The sequence below is a fragment of the Protopterus annectens genome, chromosome 6.part0 (genome assembly GCF_019279795.1).
Source record: "Protopterus annectens isolate FY-2018-M chromosome 6.part0, PAN1.0, whole genome shotgun sequence".
NCBI lineage: Eukaryota > Metazoa > Chordata > Ceratodontiformes > Protopteridae > Protopterus > Protopterus annectens.
The window spans coordinates 625,459,685-625,472,957 of record NC_056737.1 but is presented as its reverse complement, the minus strand read 5'-3'; the positions used below and the strand labels follow the sequence as shown (position 1 = coordinate 625,472,957).

The 13,273-nt window shown below is 40.6% G+C and overlaps 1 protein-coding gene across 3 annotated transcripts in view; it reads left to right on the top strand.

The window, feature by feature from the left end:
• MAP4K5 (mitogen-activated protein kinase kinase kinase kinase 5) overlaps window positions 1-13,273 on the top strand; it is a 2,873,315-nt gene that overhangs the window by 555,412 nt on the left and 2,304,630 nt on the right. For all 3 annotated transcript variants that reach the window (XM_044074300.1, XM_044074299.1, XM_044074298.1), the window contains exon 3: window positions 9,176-9,266. In XM_044074300.1, the coding sequence (XP_043930235.1) occupies window positions 9,176-9,266 (91 nt within the window). The remainder of the gene's footprint in view (window positions 1-9,175; window positions 9,267-13,273) is intronic.

Sequence of the window (13,273 nt, the reverse complement as noted above, 5' to 3'; positions counted from 1 at the left end):
AGAGACCATCTTCCAGGGTCCCAAGGGGGCTAAGGCATCCATGGCTAAAAATCCAGTACCTTCTGAAAGGGATTCAAGAGCACTAGACAGATGGGGGAAAAAGGTTTACACCTCAGCCACTTTAGCTATGAGAGCTCTAAACTGTCAATTTCATATGCTTAAGTATCAGCAATTTCTGATCTCTCAGTTAAAACAAAAGATAACCACCCTCCCTCAACAATCTGAATTGAAAGAAGTACAGGATTTGTTGCACTTCACCGAGAAGGTAGGGAAGCATACCTTGCAATGTGGGTTTGATTCTTTAGAGGCCTCCTGCAGAGCAGCTGTCACTATACGTAGGCATGCCTGGTTAAGGGAACAAAGTCTGCCTGATCATGTTAAAGCAAAACTACTAGATGCTCCCTTACAGCAAGATGTTCTTTTTGGTGTTAAAGCAGAAGAAGTTTTAAAGAAAATGGAAGATAAGGCAAAATCTATGCAGACAGTCAAAGATTTCCTACAAGTACAACCCCCTCGCTTCAGCAGAATCTGGCCAACAAAAAATTGGTCCTTTCCAGCCACTGACAGGCCTCAGAGGGGTAAATAGAGGTGCCCAAGGGGCAGAGGGCAACCACAAGCTCAATATAAACCTCGTCAATGGGGCACTCCAACCCAGAAGGGAGGAGAAGACAGGTCTCAACCCACCAGAAGACAAACTCAATGACTTACACCTCACCTGGCCAAACAAAACTCTTTTGTCAGCCCCCCTGGGGGGGAAGCTAGCACTATTTGCAGACAACTGGCGCATGGTCACAAAGGACAAATGGGTACTAGATATAATTTTACGAGGATACAGATTCCACTTTCACACCTTGCCAATAAAAAGAGGAATGCCAGACCTGCCACAAAATCAAAGGGCAGAGGCTCAAAAACAAATTACAGCTCTCATGGACATGAGAGTCATTCAAAGGGTACCAATTCAAGAGCAAAGCCAAGGATTTTACTCAAGACTCTTCCTAGTACCCAGAAAAAAAAATGCTTGGAGACCAATTCTGGACCTTTCAATTCTAAACACTTACTTACAGGTTCCCAATTTCAAGATGCTAACACTACAGCAGCTACTTCCCATGTTGGGCAAGGAAGCATGGCTGGTAACGTTGGACCTCAAGGAGGCATACCTGCATGTCCCTATCGGACAAAGTTGCAGAAGATACCTCCGTTTCATTGCAGGTTCAACCCATTATCAATTCTCTGCACTGCCCTTTGGCTTATCTACTCAGCCCAGAGTATTCACAAAATGCCTGGCACCAGTAATTGCATACTGCAGACAAAGAGGAATTCAAATATATCCATACCTGGATGACTGCCTCATTCATGCAGAAAGAAAAGACATTCTCTTACAACATCTGGCTTTTGTGAAGCAACTACTGAAGTGTCTGGGGTACACAGTAAACGCATTCTGATAATACCATTTGCAAAACTGCATATGAGGAAGTTACAGTGGTACCTAAAAAGCATATCGTCTCAACACAGCCACAGCTTGGACACAGTGATATCTCTCATTCCCTGCCGTCAACAGGAATTTCTGTGGTGGGCACAGGCATGTCACCTCAGCAAGGGTCAGCCTTTCACCTTGCCCCCACCCAGGCAAACTATCACAACAGATGCTTCAGACTATGCCTGGGAGGCGCACATGGCAGAGCAATGCATTCAAGGCCTATGGACTGCAGAACAAAGAAAACTGCACATAAACCAAAATGAGATGCTAGCTGTACAGAAAGCTCTGACAGCCTTCAAGTATCTACTATAGCCTGGACAACTTGCAATACAGACGGACAACACCACAGTAATGTGGTACATAAACAAACAAGGAGACACACATTCCTACCCTCTTTGCAGGCAAGCAATAATCTTATGGAACACAGCTCTGGCCTACCAAGTCCAGTTACAAGCTCAATTCCTGCCAAGACAGAAGAACACATTGGCAGACAACCTAAGCAGAAGCATCAAAGAACCCCACGAGTGGAGGCTAGACCCACAAGTATTTACAATGATAACTCAAAGATGGGGCCTACCAGATATAGACCTGTTTGCCAGTCCTCAAAACTACCAGCTGACAAAATTTTGTACAAGGACATTCCACCATCAAGCTTGGAAAGTGGACGCTCTCTCCTTCAGTTGGAAAAATCTGACAGCATATGCCTTTCCTCCATTACCTCTTCTCACAAAGGTTCTTTTGAAGGTCAAAAAGGAGAAACCTCGAATGATTCTCATAGCCCCAGACTATGCAGTGCTGGATGTTATTCTAGAAGCCAGGAGGCCAAGCACCAGGAAGGCTTACTCGGACAAATGGAAAAAGTTTTCTGCTTGGAACCAAGCTAAGGGCCAAGACACAACTCAGCCTCATATGCCTCACATTCTGCAGTATTTAGCTGAGATGTTGCATAAAGGACTTTCCTTCTCAATTAAAATCCATGCTTCAGCTATTTCAGCTCACTATGACACAAATCCACCTTTATTTTCACATCCTCTCCTAAGGCAGTTCCTCAGAGGGGCAAAAAACATTAGACCACCTAGAAGAGCTCCTACACCAACATGGGACCTCAATTTTGTTCTGGAAAAACTAACGTTACCTACCTTTGAACCAGCTTTTTCTACAGACCTTCAGTTCCTATCTTGGAAGACTGCCCTGCTCCTGGCAATAACTTCTGCTAGGAGAGTTTCAGAATTGCAGGCACTTAAGGCAGTGGAACCTTTCCTCATTTTTCATCAAGACAGAGTTTCTGTACGAACTAATCCTTCCTTCATGCCTAAGGTGGTTTCCAGTGTAGCTCTAAATCAAACCATCCACCTACCCACTTTCTACCCCAATTCACAAAACAAAGGTGAGAGACTCCTGCATTCCTTGGACATTCACAGGCAGCTTCGTTACTACTTGGACAAAACTAAGGCTTTCAGAAAAACTGACCAGCTCTTTGTTTCCTATGCTACAGCCTCTCAAGGGCAGGCCATATCCAAGCAAACCATTTCTAAATGGATAGGCCACTGCATCCGATTCTGCTACACCCATCATGGGAAACCAGTTCCTCCTACCATTAGATCCCACTCTACCAGGGCAACAGCTACCTCTACAGCCTTTCTAAGGGGGGTTCCTACCAAGGAAATCTTAGAAGCTGCAACTTGGAGTTCAGTGCACACCTTCACCAAACACTATCACTTACCTCTTTATTCTAAGTCCAGGGCAGGCTTTGCCACTGCAGTTTTGCAGGGCCTCATTGCCTCCACTAACCCTCTATGATGCCTCCACCCTGCCTTAGCTTTGGGACTCAACCCAAGTATAATGACTGCAGCAGGGTAACACGATGAACATAGTACAGTTTTGTACCTACCATAAATGTAGATGTTCGAGTGTTCACCCTGCTGCAGTCCAGGTTACCCTCTCTCCAACCCCTCTGATCTACTGGCTAATCCTCTGCTATGCCTTACTGATGTATTTGCTTATAGCTGAAGGGATTTTGTGTTTGTACAGTGTTCACACCATTTGGTACTGATTTGGATCACCTTTTTAGGGGCACCTGACATCTGGGGCAAGAAAAACTAAAGAAAATTGCGTCGGTTGCAATATATGTACCCCTGGCGCACTGACGTCAGGGATGAGGCGACTGCAACCGACGTCGGACCAAGACTTTGGAAATCCGGCCGACTGCGGGACCGCCTGACGACAGGATAACCGAAGTGTAATGACTGCAGCAGGGTGAACACTCGAACATCTACATTTATGGTAGGTACAAAACTGTACTTTCTGACTCTTCTAATGAACAGGATTTGTCTATACCTACTTATGAGGACTCTGATGTAGAAGATTCCATTCCTTCTGCTTCTCACCCTGAGGATTTTTCTTTTGGGGAAACTTTACATACCTTAAGGGAACATTTCCACTGGGAAAGTCAGGATTTCTCTGAATCTAAAAAGAGACTTAGGGATTTTCTTCTTCTTCCTCAGCATAGGCCTTTGGCTATACCTCCTGTTCTAGACATTGTTGATGATGTTTTTTCAGAATCTAGTGTGGCTCCTGGTTTTCTGCCTTCGGCTCCTTGTAGGCCAGACAGATATTACAGGGTTCCTGACTCCCACAAATTCCTTTTCAGAAATCCTATTGCAGATCCTGAAATCATTTCTCAGGGTTCCAAGAGCATTAAGGCCTCTATTGCTAAAACTCCTACCCCTTCTGATAGAGATTCCAGGGCACTGGATAGATGGGGTAAGAAGGTTTACACTTCTGCAACCTTGGCAATCAGGGCTTTAAACTGTCAATTTCATATGTTTAAATATCAGCAGCATATCATGGGACTGCTTAAACAGAAAATTATGTTAATTTCTGACTGTTTGGAAAATAAAGATTTACAGGATTTATTGCATTCAGCTGAACAAGTTGGAAAACATACTTTGCAATGTGGTTTTGATTCTTTGGAGGCCTCTTGCAGGGCTGCTGTAACTGGGTCTGTGCTAAGAAGGCATGCTTGGCTCAAAGAGCAAACTCTGCTTGATCATGTTAAAGCAAAATTGTTGGATGCTTCTTTACAACAGGACCATCTCTTTGGTAATAAGGCTGAAGACGTTTTAAAAAAGATGGAAGATAAAGCTAAAAGCTAAATCTATGCAAACTGTGAAATATTTCTTACAAGTGCAACCTCCAAGATTTAGTAGGCACTGGCCTACTAAGAACTGGTCCTTTCCAGTTCCTTTGAGAGCACTCAAGTCAAACCCAGACATTCCAAAGGCTCCAGGTTTCAGTCACAAGGGACTTTTAGAACAAAACAATGGGGTGCCTCCACTTCCAAATCTGGAAACAACAAGGCACGTCCGTATGGTAAACAGTCTCAGTGACTTCCCTCTACACTTACCAAGCACTTACCTTTTAGCCGCCCCTTTGGGGGAAAACTGGCACTTCATGCAAGAAACTGGCAACTTAAAACCCAGGACAGATGGGTTTTAAATATAGTATCCCAGGGATACAGATTTCATTTCCACACTTTGTCAATCCCAAACGGATGGCCAGACCTGCCCCCAAATCAGTGGGAAGAGGCCCAGAACCAACTACTGTCTCTCATGGACATTGGGGCAATTCAACCAGTACCAGAAGAGGAAAAGGGACAAGGTTTCTATTCAAGACTTTTCCTGGTACCCAGAAAAGACAAATCATGGCGTCCAATTCTGGACTTATCTACTCTAAACACATTTCTGGACATTACAAAATTCAAGATGCTGACTCTTCAACAGTTACTTGCTATGCTAGGCAAAGATGCCTGGTTGGTAACTCAAGACTTAAAAGAGGCTTACCTGCATATCCCAGTCAGGGAATCTTGCAGAAGATACCTCTGCTTCAAAGCAGGCTACTTGCATTACCAGTTCTCTGCATTGCCCTTTGTCTTATCTACTGCGCCCAGGGTCTTCACAAAGTGCCTGGCTCCAGTAATTGCATTTTGCAGGCAAAGAAATATTCAAATATATCCATACCTGAACGATTGTCTAATTCAGGCAGAAAACAAGGACATTCTTCTAAAACATCTGGCGTTTGTAAAAAGGGTTCTAACTTGTCTAGGGTACACCATAAATGAAAAGAAATTACATCTGGTACCCTCTCAAAAAATTACATTTCCTGGGTGCAAGCTTGAATGCTACTGCCCAGATAGCTTACCTTACACCAGAAAAGCAAATTCATTTGGTAACTTACTTCAAACAGGTGGCCACAAAGACCCTGCTATCTGCAAGACAAATTCTGCAAGCCTTGGGGTTCATGCCCTCCTGCATTCTTCTAATTCCATACGCAAGACTGCATATGAGGAAACTTCAGTCATATTTAAAAAGTTTATGGAGTCAACATTGTCACAGCCTGGAAACAATGATTCCTATCGTACCTTGCCTGCAACTAGTGTTCCTATGGTGGGCAGAGGCCTGCCTCCCAAACAAGGGACTGCCATTCACTCCACCCCCTGCCGCCCAAACCCTAACTACAGACGCATCAGACTATGCTTGGGGGGCTCATCTGGCAGGGAAGTGCATTCAGGGCAAATGGAGCCCAAATCAAATGCACCTTCATATCAGTCAGAAAGAGATGTTAGCTGTACAGAATGCACTGACTGCCTTCAAGGACTACCTTCATCCAGGACAAATATTGATAAAGACAGACAACACCACAGTTATGTGGTACATAAACAAGTAGGGGGTTACCCACTCCTACCCCCTTTGCAGACTAGCCATGACATTGTGGAACACGGCTTGACCTACCAGATACAACTACAAGCTCAATTCCTGCCAGGAAAGCTGAATACTCTGGCAGACGAACTAAGCAGAAATCTCATGGACCCACACGAATGGAAACTGGAACTACGGATTTTCAACATGTTGACACACAAATGGGGGAGTCCAGACATAGATCTTTTTGCCTCACCCCAGAACTGTTAGTTGGACAAATTCTGCACAAGAACTCATCACAAAAAAGCCTGGAAAGTGGATGCTCCATCATTCAGCTGGAAAAACCTATCAGTCTATGCTTTTCCCCCTCTGTCTCTGCTCTCCAAAGTTCTACTAAAAGTCAAACAGGACAAACCAAAAATGATTCTGATTGCTCTAGACTGGCCTCACCAACACTGGTACCCACTCCTGCGCAATGTGTCACACCTTCCACCGTGGCACCTGCCTCAGACACCTTACTTACTGTCTCAGCAGAACAACCAGATTCTACACACTCGGCTCCAAATTTTGAATCTTGCAGTGTGGCTAATCACCTAAATTCACCCTTAGCATCCCTCAACAAACCTGTGATGGATGTTATTTTGGAGGCGAGAAGGCCTAGCACTAGAAAATCTTATGCTGACAAATGGAAAATATTCTTTGCCTGGAAACAATCACAAGGAATAATCACAGCAGTGCCCAATATTCCTCAGATTTTACAATACTTAACTGAGATGCTTCACAAAGGCCTGTCCTTTTCGTCCATAAAAATCCATGCCTCAGCCATTTCAGCTAATTACAACAGAGAACCTCCCCTCTTCTCTCATCCTCTGCTAAAGCAGTATCTTAGAGGGGCCAAAAACTTAAGACCACCCAGGAGAGCTCCAAACCCTGCCTGGGACCTCAGTTTTGTATTGGAAAAACTCACTCTCCCACCTTTCGAGCCAGCTGCTACTGCAGACTTAAAATTTCTCTCCTGGAAAACAGCTTTCCTTTTAGCAGTCACTTCAGCTAGAAGGATTTCTGAATTACAGGCTCTTATGGCAGTGGAGCCGTTCATTATTTTTCATGCAGTAAGGGTTTCTCTCAGGACCAATCCATCCTTCATGCCTATGGTGATATCCAGTGTGGCTCTTAATTAGACCATTCATTTGCCAACTTTCTTTCCCAATCCACAGAACAAGGGGGAGCGGATTCTGCATTCATTGGATGTACACAGACAACTTAGATTTTACTTAAACAGGACAAAATCTCTAGGAAAATCTGAACAACTACTGGTGGCATTTGCTGCAGGGGCAGAGGGAAAGGCTATTTCAAAGCAGTCTGTTTCCAAGTGGATAAGCCATTGTATTTGTTTCTGTTATATGCACCATGGTAAAACTATCCCCCAAGGGATCAGATCTCATTCCACCAGGGCTGCATCTACTTCTACAGCTTTTCTCAGAGGTGTTCCTACCAGAGACATTCCAGAAGCTGCTACCTGGAGCTCAGTCCATACGTTCACCAAACATTACAATTTACCTTTCTTCTCTAAATCCAGAGCTGGCTTTGCCACTGCTGTCCTGCAGGGCCTTTTAGCTGGTCCTAATGCTGTATAAATCCATCCTCCCAGCCATAGCTTTGGCATTCTACCCAAATGTAATGACTGCAACAGTGAAACTCGAAGAAAATAGTATAGTTGTGAACACTTACCATAAATGTAGATGTTTGAGTGTATTCACTGTTGTAGTCCAGGTTACCCTTCCTCCAGCCCCCTGTTTTTCTCTTACTATACCTCTACTTTCTTTTACTATGCTTAAAAGCCTTTTTGGTGCATTTGCTTTTGTTTGGAGGTATATTTTTTGTGTTTTTAATTTTATATATATATATATATATATATATATATATATATATATATATATATATATATATATATATTTTGCTCCCAATCTGGGGGGCACCTGACATCTGGGGCAAGAAAAACTGATGTAATGGCATTGGCTACATGTTTTATACCCCTGATGACCTGACGTCATGGAAGAAGGGACAGCAACCGATGCAGGACCCAAGACTTTGTTAATCAGGCCGACTGAGGGCAACCTGCCAGCATATTACCCAAATGTAATGACTGCAACAGTGAATACACTCGAACATCTACATTTATGGTAAGTGTACACAACTGTACTTTCCCTCTAATGCAAGAGGTTTTACAGAATCACAAACTGGAAAGTCTAGCTTGGCTAGATTTTTCTTTGAGTTTTACTGATCAGATAGTATCTGTTCAATGCTCACTACTGTTATACTTGGATACATTGCTTGAAAGGCATCTCAAAGTAAAGTAAAGTAACCAAGTTATGTGAGTTACTGAGTATAACAGTGGGTCCTTTGAGACAGCAGTCTTGCAGCAGGAACATTTTTTGTTTCCATCTTGTTATGTAGTTATGATGAATTCTATGTATGTGTTTTAATTTTTTTCTGAGATTACTGTATAATTTCCATTTTCATTATTACATGTTAGCTCTTTGTCTATTATAAGTTTATGTTTAGATATGACTGTCAGAAGTTACATATTTAAAATACAGGAACTACCTTTTATATGAATTACACAGTAGGACTAAGATAAAGTGGTTGTTATGGACAAATATTTGAAGTAAGAGTTACCCTGGAACCCTCGGTATCTGTGTGGACAAACATTGAAAGGAAAAAGTTATTGAAAAAGTCTTGGCACCTACCAGTGGAATTTCTGCCTGTATTCTCTTGCTGGATGAGTGGAGCCACAAAGTTTTGTTGTTACAGTTAGTACTTCACACAACTGAATTTTTTTATATTGACTGTAATTCATGTAGTTAAATGCAGAAATAGTTTGATTTGTTGTATAGGAGTGCAAGTATTAGTAAAGTAAAATGATTTTAAAGCCCATATTAAAAGAAAAGGGGGAAATGCAGATTGTCTGTTGTGACCAACAGTACGTTTTCTTTTGCAGGAGATGACTTTACTATCATCCAGCAGGAAATTTACATGGTGAAAGAGTGCAAGCATCCAAACATTGTGGCCTACTATGGAAGCTATCTCTGGTAATAACATTTGAATGTTTGTAGATACTGAATCAGTGCTGCAGATCTTGTCAGCTATTTTACATGTTGTAGATGATGCAGACCATGTATACTAAGAGTAGTTCGTGTAGGTTTAAAAGTGGCTGAACACCTCATGTTTGAATGGAGCTGCCTGGTGCATGAGCGCATCTAACCTCACTTGGACATGTTTTTGTTGATTTACTGTGCTGTGCTGGTGACACCGCTGAAGGGATGAAATCAAACTGTATGTACTGGGGGCATTTATTCAGCATCAAGTGGTAGCTGTCCTTTACTTGGAATGAAACATAAGTTAGTTCTGGCATACTTAAAGGAGAACCGCACCCACAGACTCAAAAAAACATGTCTATTCCATCATAGTTAGGTGTTTCCTACATTTTAACGCCACTCTGGGACTATTTACACGTTTTTAAATATTTTTATATGTAATTTCTGAGTGTGACCACATCGCATGGGGTCTAGCATCTTGAAGTGATCCTGAGTGTTTAGTCTGCCTGTAGGTGTCCCACAATGCAGTACTTGTCTGTAAAAAAAATTACGTCATGTAGGCGTCTTTCTTCCAAAAGCATCTGCAACTGCATTAATTTTACATGCATAGCATACCTCTCAACCTTTCAGAGCAAGAAATGACATTCAATGACTACTTAAAACACAAACAGTGGAAGTGCCGCAGAACAGACTTTCAAAGTGCTTTTTACTGCTGCTTCTTTTTAGAATGGCTAAATTGCAGTGTTTTGTGAAACCTGAATTATACTGCGACATCTCCCATCCCCCTTCACACCTAACTTCCCTAGCTGTCAAAGTGCTAAGGGTAATTTGAGCTGTTACCTGCTGTGATTGACAGCTCACAGCAAGAGGCTTCACTCATGTACTGTTTCCTTGCTCCAGCCTTTACGTTCTGTATGGGTATGGGGAGGACCAGGGAGCTGTGACATCACAGCATGGGTGGATTTTTAAGATGGTCATGGTGATGTCAGTTTGATGAGGGAATTGGCTAGAAAACTGTGTTCATTGGCCTTGATGACATCAATGAATTGGAGACTGCAGCAAGCTTTTCCAGCGTGGGATAAAAGTTTTTTTGAAAGTGAAACCACCACAGTACAGTAAGATACTGTTCTAGTGGAGAGAAACAGTCAATTTAAAATATTTTAAATGCTGCGTTGTTTATTCATAACAGGGACTGTAAGCAGGGAGAAAAAGGACAGAGAAGTGGAGCATTTAATAATAGAATTCCATTGAAAACCATCCTTGTACTCAACTCTGTCAGCCCCACAGATTCAGGAAAGACTCCTTAAAGGACAACAAGGATTTTTTTTTAAACACCTTTATTAAATTTTTACTCAGGACGTAGACAAACATGCATTATCAGAAAAAAAAAAAACATATACATGTTTCCCATTTACATACATTGTATATCACAAATCTTTTGTTTTTCTGTAATTAACATCAGTCCAACATTACGTAATTTGTAAGATGATGGTTTAAAATTTTAATGAGACTGTATGAAGCCGAGTCTGATGGGTCTTTACCGTTCTTAGGTAATAGAGCCACCACAGCTTTTTTCCCCAATATGTTAGTGCTTTCCCTCTTTTTAAAATACTTTTAAACAAAATATACCAGATCTTTATAATTTTCTTCCCTCTTAACTTCCAAAGTTCTATAGGAATACTATCTGTTCTTGGAATTTCCTGAAAATTGATTATGCGTCACAACTTTTTATCTCATCCCCCCTCCTATCTTAACTGTAATATGCTAAGCCTCATCTGCCTCTAACCTTGGCATAATTAAGTTTTCCATAAATATTTCCATTTGTGTTCTTTCTTGAGTAATACATTTTTTTGCTTTTAACAATTGTTCATAAAATTTCCAAAATATCTCTCAAACCTCTGCAGCATCTGTGGTTATTTTCCTTGTTAAAGGCTTCCTAAGTTTGGCAGTAACTGTTTCTATTTCTTAAGACATTTAGCTAAATGTTTTGTGCTCCGGAGTCATTTTCAAAAGTAGTTGCATAATAGCTGTCTTTCTAAACTCATACAGGTTATCCAGATACTCCCTTATTTTTTCTTTAGCACTCTGCATTTTCATCTTTTGTAAAATTCCCATTATTTTGAAATCCTTTAAACTTTGCCAGCCCCCTGTAAGTACTTCCTATTGCTTGTTTAACCATATTGCTTTCTGTTTTATTTCTACCCTGTTTTTAAACACCATTTTCATTTTATCCACTCACTAGCTATAACTTCTAAGGTAGCATAGTGGAGTAGATTATTGTTCTGTAATTACTTTAATTGTTTTACTAATACATAATTAAGATGGGAGGGACATGATGTATTTGTATTTAAGCTTGTGATAAACTTGTATGAATGTATTCTGAAGAAGTCTTTCAACGAAAGCGTTAAGAAAAGGTTTTTCTGCTCAAATATTTTGGTTGGCATTTTTCTCTGGTGTTCCAGTGTTTGGTTTGCATTTTTTTGTTCACTGGTGGTCGTCTCTTTCTCAGTAACTTCTAAAGGTATTTATGTCTTCCCTGATAATTCTCTAAGAATTTCCACTACACATTCCTTAAATTCCTGTCTTTTTAACAGGTAGGTGCAAAAACACCAGTGTCTCACTTTTACCTCATTACCCTGCATTTTTGTTTTAGTTTTTTATTGGTGCATGATCTGAAATAGTTACTGAATATGTGTTCCAGTTTTCAATTAAATGCAAATGTTCCTGTGAAACATAATTTCTATCTATTCTAGCCCAGTTGTACTTTGGGGCATGTAATGTAAATTCTGCCCAGGTTCGTACTCCTTAATTCATATCTTCCGTACTAAATATTTTCATAAATTTCTTCCAAAATCTACCCCCTGTTGTTATATTTTCTCTTCTAGGTCCCCCTGCTACATTCTCCTTACTGCAAACCAAGTTCCAATTCCCATCTAGAAGTAATTTTCCCTGCTGAAAGCTGATTATTTTCTCCCAAATTTTTTTAAGCCACATAATAGTAGTTTTTGGTGGCATATAAATACATGCCATTTAAGAAATGGGTAGTAATTATTCGAAAGTTGTTAGGGAAGATAGAAATACCTTCAGAATAGGTAGCGAGTGGGATAAAATGAGAGTAGAGTTTTAAAATAGGGTAGAAATAAAAAAGAGATGTTTTTAACAAGCAACATCTTTGTTAAGTTATCACTTAAGACATAGGCAGTCATACAAATAAGTAAAATTATTTACAGAGGCTAACAAAGGTTAAAATATTGCAGAATAAGTGTAATCTTACAAAACAAGGAGAGGCAGAACTGCAGAATGCTGAAGAGAAAATAAGAGAGTATCTGGATAGTATGCATAAGTTTAGAAAGATTGCTGTTATGCAACTGTTTTTTGATGATAAATCCAGAGAACAAAAACTTTTCGCACACAACTTAGGCAACAGGCAGAATAAAGGGTTGTTGGCAAACTTAGGGAGCATGTAACAAGAAAAATAACAAAAGATCCTGTAGAGGTGTTAAGGATATTTAAGAAATGTTATGAAAATTTGTATCAAACAAAGAAATGTGAAAATCAAGAAAAGAACACAAATTGAAATTTTTATGGAAGACAAGTATGTCAAGGTTAAAGCTAGATGAGGCTCAACAGTTAACAATTAAGGTAGGAGGAGATGAGGTGAAATTGGTGATGTATAATCAAATTTCAGGAAATTTTCCAGGAAAACATGAGGAGGGAAACAAATGATAAAAGATGTGGAAAGTTTTGTTTAAGAATATTTTAAAAAGAGGGGAATACCAGCATCCTGGAAGAAAGCTGTGGTGGCTGTAATACCTAAAGACTATAAAGAACCCATCAGACCTAGCTTTGTGTAGACCCACTTCAATTTCAAATCATGATTATAAAGTGTTTGTAATAGCTAAAGGAATGACAAAATGTTTCAAAAATTGATGGATATAGATCATTGTGGTTTTGTGGAGGGAAGGCAACCATTTGACAACATTAATGAAACAATGATGATC